The following is a 17,265-nucleotide window of genomic DNA, read 5'->3' as shown; positions in this document are numbered from 1 at the left end:
TACAGGAAATTCCATTCAAATGTAAAATAAACAAACAAACAAATAAATACAGTGAGGGTGATCAAATACTGAAAATGGTTCCCAGAGAAGTTGTAGAGTCTACAAGTATGGAGATCTTCAAGACTCAACTTCAAGCTTCTGAAAAAGCTTCTGAAAAGCTTTGAGAGAGCATCATCCTTTACATAAGATTTTTCTTGACCACCCTGCATTTGTCTTTCACCTGACTCTTCCTTTTCTCTAATACGATATGGTTTATTTTTCCAAAGTTTTGGAATGCAGTCACTGATAATAAGAAATGATGACAGAGAGCCTTTGTACCATGGTTTTGTAAAATGTTTCTCTTGTAATTATATTGTAGTTTTTATAATTGAGAACTAAAATAAAAATGTCTCTGTGAGAGGGTTGAGAAAGTTAAGATGAAAGATACTCTTAGGTATGAAGCTCAAGCACACAGATAAATATGTTAGCAAGTTAATTTCTTACCCCAAATACTCTGTGTCAGATGCTTAAGGTAACGACTCTAAATCCATATTTAGACACATAAATAAATGACTGCAAACTATTAATTATATGAACCATAATGCATTCAGGTCAGTGATTTCTTCAGTCAAATTACTCCTCTGTAATATTAACTTATTTCTTCATCCTGCCTTTCTCTGCTCCTCACTAGGTACTATGCAACTATGAACTGTAATCGGTTCATTGTGTCTGCTCATGTGATGGCAGTGTTCTTCCACATAATCTTTCCTCCAGAATATAGTCACTGCACTCATATGCACTAAACTTAACTAGAACTTGTGTTTCAAGACCTGCAAACACCCATCCCATATATGTAGCTGTTACACTGGCAAGCAGGGTAATAATTATCATAATACTAAAATAAATTAAAAAGAATCACAAGTGTTGCAGTTCAGATGCCAGAAAATTCTAGAATGAATGCTGGCTGTGTCATTTCAACTGTTGAAAGTTAAAAGCATTCACTAGGCAATATACGCTGTCTATATTTAATTTTACAAGTGAGATTGCATGGCAAAAGTATTTTGGTTTGGCTTTGAAAGTGAAATGCAGACCTTGCAGGACAGCTCATCAGCAATGAGCATACAATTCATACTTTTTCAAAGCTGATCTGTTCTTTCTAGCTGCTAACTTCCCAAACATCGACAGTTAACAATGATTATATCCCTGTTGAATTCCCAAGCATTCATAAAGCCATCTGTCAAGGCAGTAATATATTCTTCTGGTCACCCCACATGCAGTGTCAAAAATCTTTGGAGTGGGAGGGTGAACTCTTTGTGAGAACTAATGAGTCAGACTTGTGAGTCTGGATATTGAAAGGCTTTTGCTTGCCCTGTTCCTGATCATTTCTTCTCTCTTAAGCTCCAACGAGCACCCACAAGGAAACATGAACATCATCTGTGTGAATTTTTTGTGTCCAATATCATCTTTTAAAGGTGCCTGAACAAAAGTTTAGCTGGCCATGAGTTGTAGGATATGCAGGGGTGGTTTTACTATGAAATAAGTAGTCTATTTAATTTTCTTCTTATGGAAAACTATGATTAATACATAAAATGGTAACCTGAATCGAACAAGGAAAAGCCCAAAGAGATCTGCCACTAGCACAGCGCTGTCCCTTAAAGGAGAGCCAAGTCATAAGATGACAGATGGAGTTACTGTCCAATACTCACCTTGGGAATTGCTAGTTTTTCTCCTTTCTCTGGACATTCCTCCGAGTCAGAGCATGTGTAATTCTCACTGAAGGATACCAAAGGGTTCACCCTTGGCTTGTGGATGGCCTGGAAGGTTAACTGTGTATTAAGCAGGTTGCTCACTGTTCTCAGCGAAGTACACACGTTGGGAGGCAGTGAAGGATCTGCCAGAAGATCTGTAATGAGCCCATGTGCTTCTCCCATGACTGCAATATCCACTGTGATACTGGTACCAGAAGACTGAAGAAGACAAAAATAGCACAGGTAAGAGAACAGAAGTTTGCAACCACCTGGAGCAGTATCTCCAATGATGAACTTTCTCAGCAACTTCTGTTAAAGCAGTTATCAACAGAATGGAAAAATAGTAACATGAAATAATTATTTAAGTAAGGAGAATCATGCTGAGTAGATTGAGCATCAGGCATAATGCTCAGAGTATGCAAAAAGTTCAGAACTTTATTGTATCTAATTTCCTGGCTTTTGGCATCTGCAGTTTACTTAATCCATTTGAATGAATTGTTCAGCCTTCCCTACGCAGACACAGTCAATGGCTAGGGGTTATTTGCACAAATAAATTTCATTGCATAACTTAGGATGGGAAGAGTCCCTCTTGCAAGATGCCTTTCTTCTGTCCACAGAGGGATCTAGGACAACTAATTTATGTTCAGTACTTATGCTTAGATGAAAGGATCAAATCCCAAGTATATACTGAAATTTAAAAAATATCACCATGATGTTAAAATACAGCATTCTGGTGCAGTGGTAAAAACTTCCAATTTCAAGTAACTCTACAGCTAAACAAACAAACAAAAACAAAAACAAAAAAAAGAGAAAAAAGTGGATTTCTCAATGCTTATTTTATTCAAAAAGATGCGATGAGAATGATTACAGTTTTGCATGACCAGTTCAAGCAGTCCTTTCTTTCCCTTAGGTTTGAAATGTATCTCTATTTTACAATTTACAATTCTTTAAAAAGAATTGTTAACTGAAGTGATGCATAAGCAGAAATAACACCAAAAAGCAGTCTGTATCACTGGCAAATCCTGTACACCTTTCTCAGTATATGTAGATACTGTTCTGTGTATTGTGCATTTCAGAATAACTGTGGCCTAGGCAAATCCCCTTTGTACACAGTCAGGTGCACAGGGAATCTAACACAGCTGGAGCACTGGGCTTCCAGTGTATGCACAAGAGGATTGATCTGTGAATGTGTTTTTGAACTTCCTCAGGATTTCCCAACATTCAGTGGCTCTGATTACCATCTGTCCTGAAACCCAAGAGAGCAATATATTGCTGCTAAAAGAAACAATCTACTACCAAAAGCACAATATGTCTCATATCTGTGAAATGACAACTATATGATACAATTGCGAAAGACTGAGGTTCTTTTGAGTGTGCTGGGAGAGAGACTGGATGTGTGCAGAAGCAGAACAGAAATGCAGCAGGCACATCTTTTGTCAGTTCTGAACTATGAATACAGCAGTGACATTTCAGCCACAATTATTGGTGCACTGTCATCATAAATTCTAAGTGGAATTGCTGATTCAAGACACTCCAAGACTGAACATTTCTTCCTTTGCCATTCTTCTGAAATATAAACTCAATCCTACTGTTTTGGACTTTCAGTAGGTGTATAAGCAGTTTGCCTGAGACATAACTCCAGAAGATTCTGTACTTTTTTTTTTTTTTTTTTTTTTTTTGTATATTTTAGTGAAATCTAAATTCCAAAAGAGGAAGTAATGTCTGTGAAAAGAGCATATGGGTTTCCTGGAGCGTCAGGTACGCAGCATGGAGAACTGGGCAGACTGCTTAGCAGGAGAGCCAGGAATGACTCACCAGTGACATCATTTAAACTTCAAAATACACCAAAGAACAGCAAAACAGAGCTTGACACTGCTTCACTCTCACAAAGGGCTTTACAAGTACCTGAAGAAAGTGCTATTTTAGCTAAGTAGAGCTCAGCATCTCCTTTCCGCTTTCCCAATGGCACAGCGTGGGCATCAGGTCCCAGCAATAGCTGTTTCCCTCCACTGCTCCTCTCCTCACATCCTACGACTTGCTCATACAAAGCCAAGCCACAGGATCAGAAGATGGCACTCCATGCTCATCACACTGTCATGATCAGCCTCTTTTCCCCACACTTCTGGTTTATTTCATCTGGTATCACGACAAAGAAAGTATTTGATACACTGCGTGCTATTTCATCTTACTGGAAAAAAAAAAAAAAAATTGCTGAAGTTTATTTAGTGGCTGTCTTCATTGCTTAACCTCTCGGTGTTCCAAACTGAAGATTTGGGCCAATGCTAAAAAAAATTCTTAAATTAAAAGACAAGGCTTTGGATGGGAGGAATTAATTATCTATCTTTGCCTCTGCCATGGAAAACAGACCAAAGCGGAGTGAGGGAGAATATTTAATTCAAAGCACGATAGAAGCCTCATACTTTCAGCAAAACTGCATAATCTACAGTTTGAAATTCTATTAAGCCTGGAGCCTAGAGTTGTTGACTGCCGATTAGAGACAGAGATTAATACTTCAACAAAATAAACAAGTCTGACTCAGCAGGCCATAAGCAGGCGCCCAGATTTTGTACAGCAGTACTAATATTTTGCAAAGCAGCCAGCATTGTTCTCCGTGATTAGCACCAAGCGGAGTGAGGGAGAGCTCTTCTCAATGGTGTATCTCTACCATACGGCCTCTGATACGCATGGAGGCTGTCAGTCTGGGGTCTATCATATTCCTGCCCGACTGTAGGGCAGGACTTCACTGAGTTCTTTGAGAGTCTGGTCCCTCAAATGCATCACTCTGGATCTCATCCTGCCCCTCAACTGTGTCAGCACCTAACAGGTCATGTCTGGCCCACATCTCCACAGCCTACATCCCCATCAGGAGGAGAATGGGAAATGTAAGTGATTTCCTCTTTGCAAGTTTGCACTTGACACCACTAGATACAGTATGGGTAATACCACCTCACGTGGAAACCTCTGAGCTCTTCCTACAGCATTGTGATAGTACCTTCTTGTATTTTTGGCACCTGCAGATTAGACGCTTTCAATTGGTACCTCACATGAAGGTTACGTGGCTTTCCACCCAGCTCAATTTCAGAATGAATTCTTATTATCAAATACTCTGACTTGATAAAATTACAGATACTTGAACTATTATTTTCTCAAAGCAGTTTGAATGAATGCATGAAACATTTTAACATGCTGGATTTAAAATAAAACAGTAAATAGATGACTGCAAGTGATTTTTAAACCCTTATTCAGAACGTAAACTGAGTTTCCTTAAAGGACAGGGAAACCTTGAATTTTTTTTACAAAATATACATAGTGACATATGTTTTAGGTAAGACAATAAACTGATGAAAATTTTAGATTGGTGTCATAGGATATATGCATACACACATGCACATATATATACACACTCTTTTTTCAGAGTAAAAGTGCTTACAAAATTCATGCTTAGATCTATTATGTACTTTTCTACTTTCTGCATAGCCTCTGCATGAACTGATCTGGATTCTGCCCAAACCACTTTACTCATCTAAACCCGAAGGCTGGATACTTGGGAACAGAGGCATGAATAACATGTTTGCAATCAACATAAACAAACAACTCTCTAACTTGATAATAATAAATAAACAAGACAAGCAAAAAAACAAAAAAACAAAAAAACAACCAACAACCACAACCAAGAAACACATCAAACCAAAAGGACAGCAGAAACCAGCTAATCTAAGGTGAATTTTAATTTTGCACCGGTCCATATTCATATACCTGTCTATGCTAACAATTGTGAATGCAGTTTCCTCCCATGAGTTTTGAACAAGCCTGGCTTACTGCTCATTTGTGACTTACACCTATTGCTGATTTAAGCAATGTCACGTGGCGGCTAAAACCAAAGCCTATTAGGGCATGAGAACAAGAAACTGAACAGACTATAAAGGAGGTAGACTGACTTTTTACAGAAGCAGATATTGATAAGACATGGGAGAATAGTTTTAAATTAAAAGCCAGGAGTCAGATTAGATGTTAGGCAGGAATTCTTTACCTAGAGGGCAATGAGGCACTGCCACAGCTACCCAGAGAAGCACCTCATTCCTGGAGGTGCTCAAGGCCAGCTTGGATGTGGCACTGGGCTGCTGGGGTGCAGCCCTGCCCACAGCAGTGGGGTTGGGGCTGAGGGGGCTTTAAGGACCCTTCCAACCCAAACCATTCTATGATTCAATGATTCTATGAAATAAAACCCAAACCATATAAACTAAACATGCACAATGAAAAAAATGAGTTCCTTGTGATGTTGTAGAACAGTTGGCTTTGTGCTTCCTCTCCTCTTCCCTACTCTCCCTCTCTCTTTATTTTCCCTGTTTTTAAATTGGCGGTCAGGTGGGAGTTTGAGGCTGTGATACCACTTGCAATTCCTAACCAGGACCAAATCCACTTCTTGACTTTTTGGGGTCTTCTTTTCACGCATAAAATAAAGGCTTTCTTTCTCTAAATTCAAATGAAAACAAAACATGGGCAGATGTCATAGTAGGAAGTATTATGCAATAAGGACAGATATGCACAGTTCCGAGCACCCACTGCAATCATCCAGGTTTGCATGGCTGGGAGCTAACTGGGAATGTGCAAGAAAACTTTCACATATGAAGAAATGCCCATTTTGCTGCAACTGTAGGACCAAATCACAGGCAGCACAGCCCACTGTAACACAGGCAATTTTTCCCAGAGCAGGGCATTTTGATCTTCTAGGAGCAGTCTTAAATATAATTTGAAAACAATGTTCTGATAAACTGTAATTATCACTTCAAATTTTTAGACTTGAATAATGTATTTTGGATTCTGCAATATGGCTGGAACAAAAACTTTCAACCTTCTGTGGGCTTTGTTTGCTTGTTTGTTTTACATTTTACAAAATCCAATTTGTTTTCTTCTACTAAATTGTATTATGCATAAAAATCTGAGAATAGCTTTTTATCCACTAGGAAAAAAGGCAGATAAAAAAATTTATGAAAAATAAATTCAGGAAAATAACAATTTTTTTTTATCCATAATAGCCGATGAATAAACTTAGTTTATGAAATGATACTGGTTATGAAGCAGTTGACTCTACCTATGATCGGACTCATTCAGATCAACTAAAAAAACACTGCTCTCTCTCTGCCTCAGGACTACACAAACATGACTATACAAAACAATCAAAACATAATAATAATAATATCATGAAAAACGAGGGTAAAGTAAAATAAGTTATCAATGAGAAACCAGAAATCATTTCACGTAGTCTCACATTAAAAAAATAAAATATTAATTTGCTGTGGCTTGTAGAAGGAAAAGCCTTGTGAAGGCGGAGGTGCTGGCCTTTCACCACATTGCACTCGAAAACACTCTGTAAGTGAAAGAATGGGGGAGGCAGGAGGAGAAAAAGGGAAAGAGCAGCATCCAGCATATCTTCAATCTTCACACAATTACGAGCAACAGTAAATCACAATGCGATATAGTTTCCAAGTCACATCATAAGCACTCAAGCCAAGCTGTCTGGAAACAAAATTAAAAGCAAATATAATTCTCCATTATTTTAATGTCCACAGAACGATTTGAAGAGTAAACATGAATTGGCTTCTATGGAAATAATGAATCATTTTAAAGGCGCCACAAACTTAACTACTCCACCTTTCAGTGGATGACTAAGGAGAAAAGAAAAGCGTGCGGACAATTCTGTGACATTCCACACTTCTGAATTTAAAGCTGTAGAACTGAGTCTTACCCAGACTTTGAAAACTTATTTCACTCTTATCTTGTCCAAATGCAAGATTTGGGGTTTTCTCTTCAGAAGTAGGAAATTTCTGAAGACTTTTACTCCACCTTAATGAAGTACAGCATTTCCACTTCTCTCTGGAGGTGGACTTGCCACAGGCTTCATCATATTCTTTGGTCGGACTAAATATTGCACCCTCCTTTTGGCTCAGCACACTGATCAGAGAAAAAAGCTTTCCTAATCACCACTGGTTATGCTGTTGATGCTTGAAAGCATCCAGAAGCATCTAACTACAAAACCAGGAGTAGTTCTGCAAAGAGAAGGTCTAATGAAATGGCTCTCACAGCAGAGCTGTCGCTTTGGCCCCCTAAGCACTTGCTGCAGTACCAGCATACCATTTCTTGACAACAGCCCTATAGCCACACAGCCAGCAGGAGGCAGGCAGGCTGGGGGCTACGGCACTGCAGTGAGCAGGTTTCTAGTTTTTCTCCCCAGTAATCTCTCTGTGCACGAAGCTGCCTGTCATCTATTACAAAGGCCACTAGTTTGGATCTTGCACCAGTGTCCCGTTCTACATCCCATCATCTCTGATGCCTCTCCCCATCTATCAAATGCACTTTAAGCCATCAGAAGCACTATCACATAAGCCTTATCTGTTCAGTCTGCTAGCTTTATGTTTTTGTTGCACTGTTTTCTATGTTCAAATTAAAAAACAATTGTTTTTTTTTAATATACATTAACTCTACTACATATTTTATATATATGTGGCCGAGAACATCTCCTCTTCACTCAGTATGGCTCAAGCAAGCCGAAAGGTTGGACACTTATGTTATAATCCTACTTTCTTCAGAAAAATCAGGGTGAAAGCAACACCATTTTTAATGTTTCTAATATTTAAACTATTCAGATTAATCACAACATCGCAAATATTTGGAATCTTTCAGAAAAAGACGCGGCTTAGGGAGGAAATGCTTTGTTTTCTTACAAGAACTGTGGAATGCATCTCACCATTTACAGCTAATCTTGTTGGGCTGCAAGCACCGTCTACACATCCTGCACCCCTACCTTAAGTGACACCACTCAAAAAACTCATGGCTACAGCTGACTAAACTTCTTCCATTACAGGACCTTACAGTTTGTGATAACTTTGTCAGCCAAAAAGCTCAGACTGAATTGGCCCATGTCAGGTATTTGCCTGGGGTGGATTATTTCAGCATTTTAGAAAAATTGTTCAGACATTTACGAGAATGCTGTCGGAGTGCTTTATTCATGCTAAGAATGCTTAGTAAACTGATACCATTTAATCCACGGCAGGCATGGTGTGTGCAGTACGACCCTTCCCTTTCCCTGGGAAAAACCAAAACCAGAGCTCGTCTTGAATGAAGTCTGTGGTGTGCCAGAAACCAAAGCATGTCTTATGCATGCACACCTCCACACACTGTGCACAACGCACCAAGTGGTAAAGGAACACAACCCAAAATTGCACTGTCAGTCCACAGCTCAGATTTACACCTCAGTTATTCATAGAATCAACAAATGGCTTGGGTTGGAAAGGGCTTGAAAAATCATCTAGCTCCAACCCCCAGCTGTAGGCAGGGCTGCCACCCAGCAGCTCAGGCTGCCCAGAGCCCCATCCAACCTGGCCTTGAATGCTTCCAGGGATGGGGCATCCACAGGGATGAGGCAGCCTGTGCCAGTGCCTCATTGCTCTCTGAGTGAAAAATTTTCCTTGTAATATCTGATCTGATACCCATTGTTCAATCATTATCAGACTGTGTAAAAAATCAGTTTCCTTCCTCTTTATAAGCTCCCTTTAATTACCAGAAAGCCTCAGTGTGGTCTCCTCTGAGACTTTTGTTTACCAAGCTGAACAAGCTCAGCTCCCTCAGCCTTTCTTCATAGGTGCTCCAGCCCTCTGATCATCCTGGTGGCCTCCTCTGGACAAAATATTTTCCCCTTTTGCTAAGGGATGTGGTCATGGTAATCATTAGCATTGCAGTGATTGCTCCTCTCTTTAGAGCTCAGGCTTGGGTGATAATCTGCCTTGATGGGTCACAGCTGCTCAGAGGGAAGTCTATTTCAGGGCTTTAGCAGAGACATCAGCATTAAAGGAGCAATAAGTGGGAGAGCTTTTTGTGTATGGTACATAATAGGCAACTTGAGATTATGAATACTCAGGAGAACTTAAAAACAAAAAATAAGATAGAAAAAGAGAATACATTTTAGTACCTCATTGCAGTAGTTGGAACCAAACAAAGTCCAAACAAAAAATCATCTCAAGGAGCGAGGTGTTAAGTTTTGGTAAGATTCATGGCTTAAGAGTAGGGAAGTCTGCACCTAAGTGGATTCAAGTGCTGGCCATAACCTAATGTAAGTGAAGAATTCCCCACCATTTACATTTGATGGAAGACAACTCCAGTTTATTAACTCCACCAGTACTGATGTAGTTTTCCAAGTTCCCTTCTGCCATATCTTCCCCAGGAAATCATAGGAAAAAGGGACTGGGGGTTGTCACCCAGAGTGCGTGGCAGTGGAGGCACTGGAGGACACCAGAATGGTGTGGGATGAGCTGGAAACAGCTAGGCCTTGAGGTCCATGGGAAGACCCAGTTCAAATGAACATAGTTGGAGTTTTGCCGACTTTCTGCATATGTCATCATGCACGAAGGATTCAGGGAGAGCAGCTCCTGGTTGGAGGTGACAGCACGGAGCAAACTTCTGGCTAAGATTGCTGGTTGCAGCTCAGAAATCTTGTGGAAACACTGAGACTGGTGCTTGGTGTTCCCAGCAGAGGCATGGGAACTCAGTCACCCAATTCCCAGGGACTTTCCGTATGATTTGGCTGCCTTAAAAACCTTCAGCTATCATGACTATCCCAGCCTGAAAAGAAGACAACACTCCAGCTTAACACAGGATTTTAAAAATTAGTACTTTCTTTAAGACACAGCAGATGGAAAAAATTAAATGCTAAATGGGGCTCAAATCTGCTTTGAATAACACAGACTGAGGAGTACAGTTCTGTACTGCAGAGACTGTCCTCAATTGTCTTACATAATTGTTCTTCAATTTGTACATGAGATGGTCACAAATTGGTAGCTTGAAGCTGATAGTTTGCATTCATGCGAAGAAAACGGTGACAACTGTCTTGAGTCTCAACTTGAGATGCAGCAATAGCAGCTGGGGCCCAGCAGGAGCAGCATGCTAGGTGCACACATTGCAGAGGATATGCCACCTATTAATACCTGGTGATTGTACCCATTTGAGTTTACAGCTCCAACAAACCAATTGCCCGCCTAGCACAGGAAGCTATTTTGATTCTATGGTGAACTGAAACATAGCAGCCAACTACCCAGCATGAGTTTAAAAAAGATCCATTGAAAGCAATAATCACCATTCTGCCTCCTGCGAACTAACTAATCCTCCCACATTTCCAACTTGACAGTCTCAGCTACACTAAAAGAAAGCCAAAGGAACTGTATCCTCCTGTATTTTCTCCCTTTCAAAATATTTCAGACTCTCAGGATACAGCTTGGGAAGTGACACTGCAACTAGCAGCAAGTTGTAGAAGTGAAGACTACGCCGCCTAAAAAATCACACCCATCTCAGTCCTTCACAATGAACTGTTTCATGGGATTTAAAGGAACAGCATTATTAAATATTACTCTAACCATAATGCAAATAAACACAGCTTCCAAATTAAAAAAAAAAAGAAAGAATTGCTGCTGAGAGCATCAAATGTGTGTATGAAAACCAGAGGTGAATCACCATAAAGGGAGTAATTTGGGGAATAATCAAGCTCTGATGTTTAAAGAACTGTTCACTAAATGCTGAAAATCAGAGTAAGACAGAAAATAGAATCTAGAATATAATTATCACTGAAGTTACAAATAAAGTGTCCTTAAACTTCAGACTGCTCTTACTGAAACTAGGGTAGGGATTTGAAAATTACAGCAAGAGCCAGATGCATATCCTGGGCCATGTTTTGAAGGAAACAGGCCATGTGCTGAAGGAACGTGGGCAGAAGATCTCACGAACCTTTTCATGTGGCCGGAACACTTAGGATATTTAGTGGCTGATTTTCTGGAATATGCTTTCACTTTAACCAAAGTAGGCTAAAAAAGACAAATCCTGATATTATAAAAATCAAGTGATTGTCTCACTGCAATTAAAATGGTCAAGTTTTACACTATTTGCTTATTTTCTTCGCTATGAAACCTTGCAGTTTGCATTACTTTATTCTCCTGATTTAGAGTGATCACACTAATACCATTTAATAACCATCTCATATTACAGATGCCTCCTCCCCCTTCTCATGACTTTATGTCACTAATGAATTCCTCTCTGAAAAGAATTAATCATTTTTCTTTAGGACTTGGCTTGAAATTCTTACACTATGACTCATTCAAGAAAAGCAAGTTTAGCCTTAGGGACTTCCAGCCTCCAAATCCTTCATCATCAGCACTGCAGAGCTATGATTTCTCTAATTTATAAGCTACTTCCATGTCTGAAGCCAGGAACTTTGAGTGGCACACTAAGCACCCACTATGTGTGAAAATCCCCTACCTCTCCTAGGTGATATATGGGCAAATACTTCAATGAAGAACAGAGTAGAGAGAAACAGTAATTCATGTACAAGAAAAACAAGACGCTATCCTCTACATGTCTTCTGTGATGTTTGAAATGATTTTCTTTGCTTAGCACTGATCTAAGATGACAGACCAGCAAGCCCTGAGGACTGCTTCCAACCTACTTCAGTCTTGGCCTGCAAGAATCTATGTAAAGACACACTTGGTTAGCTTATACTGTCGGCTTACTTTGCTTTTGTCACACGAGAAAAAACTATTTCCCTGTTGAAATATAAGATGTACAGTTGATCACATTGAGAAGCCATTGGCTGCATAAGATGACCATTTTCAGTCTACAACTGTACAATGTGTGAATCAAACACTAAAGGCTCTATGACTTTCTAAGAAACCTCAGTCATCACTAATTTCTTTCTTGAATCTGGTGACTGATTAGTACTGAGTAACTGCACAGTTTCTGCCTAAGGAAAGCCCTCTTTTTCAGCTTATGGCTCTCAGGTTGTGATCAGCTCTTGACAAGAAAAAGAAGAAAATGCAGATAATAATCCCAGCTATGATGTGCTGACTGCATCCCAGTTCTAACTAGAGACTAATCCAATCTGCACTTCTGCATCATGAGCATCTCACCATACCAATCTCTGGCCACCTGGCTGGAGATCTGTGCTCTTTGATGAGGGCCAAAACACCTCTGTGCTTTTGGAAAGCTTGGATTCAAATTCAAGTCTAAATTTAGCAGCTTGGCTTCTCATTTATAAAAGACATCAGAGCTATAGAGACCAAAAAACAGACAGATCACGAAGCACTGGTGCTTATGCTGGCAGTCTATCTAAACAATGATTTCTATTTCTACAGTGACTTATGTTTTCAGCTTAGCTGTAGGTATTAAGAGAAAAAAACCAACTCTGGGTTATGCAAGTTTATTTAAAACACTAAATACACCTGTGAAGCTGAATTTCAGTGGTTCATCTAAATACACAGAATGAAATGAATAAAGATATGTCAGTGAGTGCAAAAGAAGCCCTTATGATTACTGAACAAATTAGGTAGACTGAATTTGGTGGGACAAGACAACCCACTCCTACTGAGCAGTCACAAGAGAAATACTGAAATTACATTTAAAGAAAACAAGTGAGTGTCTGCTTAAGCCATTGCTTTTCTCTTAGTACAACTGACAGACACACTGCTTAAAGTTACAGGTTCAAAGTGCTCCTACTGCGCACCATTAAGAAACAAGAGCAGCTACAGTGAAGCTAGAAGATAGCTGTCAAGTCCTGCATGACCACAGAGTCAACTCAAAAGAAATAGCACTGTGATGGGTAAGTCACCCGCAGCACTGACATCTACTACTTTTCAGGCAAGTAGTAAGGTATCCTTGCCTGCGTGCATGCACATGCATACAGAACTACATAATTTAGAGTTTGCAAACTCTGCCACCACCAAGCACAAGCTACAAGCTGAAGGCAGGAAAAATAAGGCAAGTAAAGAAATGTACAGAAAAGTAGAAGAGGACTGAGAAGCAGGGAGAACTCATGAAGGGAAGGCCAGGGTTTTGGGAGGAGAGGATGATTTATTGCTAAGTTGAAATCAAAGAGGAGGACACAAAGAGGGCCACTTTCAAAACAGCTGGAAATAGTGCCTTAAAATCACACAGAAGTTCTTGTCTCCTGGCAGACAGGTTAATAGATTGCTCGAAAGGGAGGTACAGGAAAGCAGTATTAACACAGAAATCTCTCCTTGAACATCGAAAATCAACACCTTGAAAAGAAACATCAGTAGCAAGCCCTGGTACAACTCAAGAGGAATCCAGCAGATTCGTCGTTAAATGACAGCACTTCATTTTCAATAAAATAAATTTGCCAGGGGTGTCTTTCACTAAGAACAATGATGTCCTCACAAACAAGAAACCAGGCTTCAAAAAAGGCAGTTCAGAGCCTCACTTTATTGACAACTTCATTGCCAATATTATGTACCATAACAGAAAGTTGTTGCTTTGGGAATTTCCAGCAACTTGAAATGACTTGTCTTGGCTTTTTTTCAGTAATTTTAAAGCATTTTGATTTAAGTTTAGGAATAAGATGTCACTTCAACTTTGCAAAATGTAACAAATGAGAAGATGATGAAACAATGCTGAAAACAAACTTTTTTTCTTTTTTTTCTTTCTTCCTTTTTTTTTTGACATCAGATTTCTTCAGAGCCTCAGTATGTCTCTCGTAGTCAGAGGCTCTTTGTTGACTGAAGTGGGACTCACTCATGATGGATTAGACCTTGAAGATGACTTTGGTATTCAGGTTTGCTAACAGTAGTGACCTAGCGTGAGGTATTTCAGTTAAGTCTTCCTCCACAATCAGTTGAACACGGAGGTGACTCAGAACAACAAACACGTAAGACCACTTTAATCACAAGGGAACACTTGAGTTCATACCACTGACCTTGTGGCAGAGTCATGTACATCTCTCACTGCAGTGCTTTATGTCAACATCTTTGTTAACATATTGAAACAGACCACAAGCAAAACTGTTTGCCATACGGTACTCTGACAAAGCTGATGAAGTACATGGGTTCAGCCCTCCTTCATCTACATTATCTCCCCAACTGCTTCAATCCAGTGTTTCCACTTGCCCCAGGCACCCTGTTTATCCTATTACAGCAGAAATATATATATATATAATTACTGAACAACTCTCTCTCTGAATACACTCCTCTCCTACTTCTAATGATATGGAAAGATTTTTGGCAATAACATAAGAACATAATGTTCTCCAGAAAAAAAGAATTCAGTTAATTAGCTTTTTTTTTTTTTCAAAGGACAAATTCCCAGCAAAATGTGAATTCCTGTAATTCCCAGCAATATGCTCACACAGACCAGAAAACATCTATTAGTGATGCTCATAGTTAGCAACACACCAGTAGGTTGCCGGTAATATGAAGCCTGCCCACAAACTGAGTACAGATTTATTTGTATCCATTTCATCTTTTTTTTTTTTTTTTAAATTGCAAGTAAAAATGGCTGTAGAGAACAAAGCTGAATTCTGGTATTATGGTTAAATGAAATTTGGCTCACAAAATAAACATGCATAAAACTTTGTCCACTTGCCCATTCTATCTTCTTTGACAGATCAAAGAAACAGGTTGGATTTCTATCAGTAAAATCAAGGTGGCACACAAAGGGAACACGATGAGACTCCATTTTGCTTTTTAGGAAAGATGCTTTCAATTAATATTTCTCTGACATGATAGAAATATGCCTATAAGCTATAACTAATTGCCTAATGATCCAATTCAATATAAAGTAAGATACCTCGAACTTAAACATGTTAATAGCTCAGTGTATATGAGGGAGAGGGGAAATAACTGGAAAGAAAGGAATTAACATTTAGTTGGCCTTTTTTAAGCAGACAAGAAATTGCAAATCAAAAGCCATCTTTAAAGACTAGCTAATCCTTTGTGTATAAAGAGAGCCAGATGAGCCTGTGCCAGTTAAAAACAAACAGACAAGTTACAATCAGGACTTTATGTTTAACTCCGAAGCGTGATTTGTGTGGATTTAGGTGTACTTAGTAACCAGGCAAAAAAGATAAGAATCACAATCTGACTCGATGTATGATTTAGGGGTTTCAGCTCTGCTTTAACTTCTTGCTTGTGTGGTCAGCTTAAATGAAAACCAATTAAAAGCTGTTTTGCTGAGTGCACAGAATAAATTATTTCAAACAAAGCCCATCCACTGACATACTTCTATTTCACACACAGTGACTATTTTTGCTTGTAAAATGACGTTCATTTCACTCTGCATAAACTATTTATGAATTCACCTTCACCACAGCACGATGATTCCTTTGTGCTGACAGCAGCAGTGATGGGAGCCCCAGTGGGATGGAACAGAGAACCCTGTTGGTCGTCTCTCCCTGATGGCCTGCCTGTGTCCCATAGGGTCAGCAGCACAAAGACAGGGGAGAGGGTGAGAGTCAGGGCTATGAGGCACGAGTGTGAGCACATCCTACTGCTGGCATGAAAAGCACAGCTGAAAAAGGATCTGCATCTCAGTGAAGACAGGGAGAGCAGTGCAAAACAGCTGACTCAAATACATTTCAAACAAATACTTCCACATATAAGCATACTACCTGGACACCTCATGCTAGCTTCAAGTGAGTCAGTGCTTCAGAAAAGACTGTAGCACAACAAAAGTGGTGTAGCAGAGTAGAACTTTTAATAAAGCCCTGTAGGATTGTGCAGCTTTAGGGGTGGAAAAACCTTTCCCAAGGATCACCAGATGGCACTATTCTTCCTTCAAATTGCAACTGGTGCCTCTGCCATGCACACAAAATGCTACCATCAGTATAGGAGGAAAAAGCTCTTCATCCTTTTTTTTTTTTTTTTTTTTTAAAATATATTAGCCCAGTAGTCTCTCGCTGTTTGCATTCTTTCCAGTGATCTTAAAAACCCTGTATAAACAACAAAGAAATCACTGTATCTCGGGGAGATGGAGGGAATCTCATAACATTTTGAACCAACTCTCACGCAAAATTGTTCTGTAGCAGGATTACACACATTTCTGTAGGAACACAAAACTCCCTGGCTATATATGCTGTGCTTGACAACTGTATTAAGAAAGAACCTCCTTCAGACAACTGAGTCAAAGGTATAAGGATAGCACATATATATCCTTCCACCCTCCATTTCTAGTTTTCTACCAGACTGGTAAAAGAGCTAAATTCCATCCACAATTATGCAGCATTTAGTACAAAAGCATTCCCTAAATTTGGTTGAATATTATTTTACCCTATTTTTTTTTTTTTTTTTTGGTGGATAACTATATAAAAAAATTGTGAAAGAGAGAAAATGAAACAATACTGCAAAAATGCTAATAATGAAATATCAAAGCAAAAAAAAAAAAAAAGACTGCCTGTGCATGCTGATGTAAGCATGCTTTATTTCAGTTTCACTAATGCAATTTTCAAGAGGATGCAAAGCATTTAGCAACACATGTGCTGTAAGATAAGGCTTCAGTGGCTGTAGAATTACAGCAAGAATGCAGCTGATTTGGCATGGAAGTACAGAAGAGGCACATTAAAACTGAAGTGTCAAAATCCTCTGATCTTATACAAGAAAGGGTCTTTTTCTCCCTTTCTCCCTTTCTCTCTCTCCCTTTCTCTCTCTCTCTTTCTTTCTTTCTTTCTTTCTTTCTTTCTTTCTTTCTTTCTTTCTTTCTTTCTTTCTTTCTT

At 39.3% G+C, this 17,265-nt stretch overlaps 1 protein-coding gene across 1 annotated transcript in view; it reads right to left on the bottom strand.

Moving 5' to 3' along the window:
* The window catches only part of PDE3A (phosphodiesterase 3A), a 237,261-nt gene that overhangs the window by 33,702 nt on the left and 186,294 nt on the right, over window positions 1–17,265 (bottom strand). Inside the window, exon 3 of the mRNA XM_042835119.1 lies at window positions 1,686–1,946. Coding sequence (XP_042691053.1) covers window positions 1,686–1,946 — 261 coding nt within the window. The remainder of the gene's footprint in view (window positions 1–1,685; window positions 1,947–17,265) is intronic.

Source organism: Centrocercus urophasianus, unplaced genomic scaffold (assembly GCF_019232065.1).
Source record: "Centrocercus urophasianus isolate 14NV4802_14NV808 unplaced genomic scaffold, USGS_Curo_1.0 seq_5, whole genome shotgun sequence".
Lineage (NCBI taxonomy): Eukaryota > Metazoa > Chordata > Aves > Galliformes > Phasianidae > Centrocercus > Centrocercus urophasianus.
The sequence above is the reverse complement of the archived record's forward strand: the minus strand, read 5'-3'. Positions and strand labels throughout refer to the sequence as shown.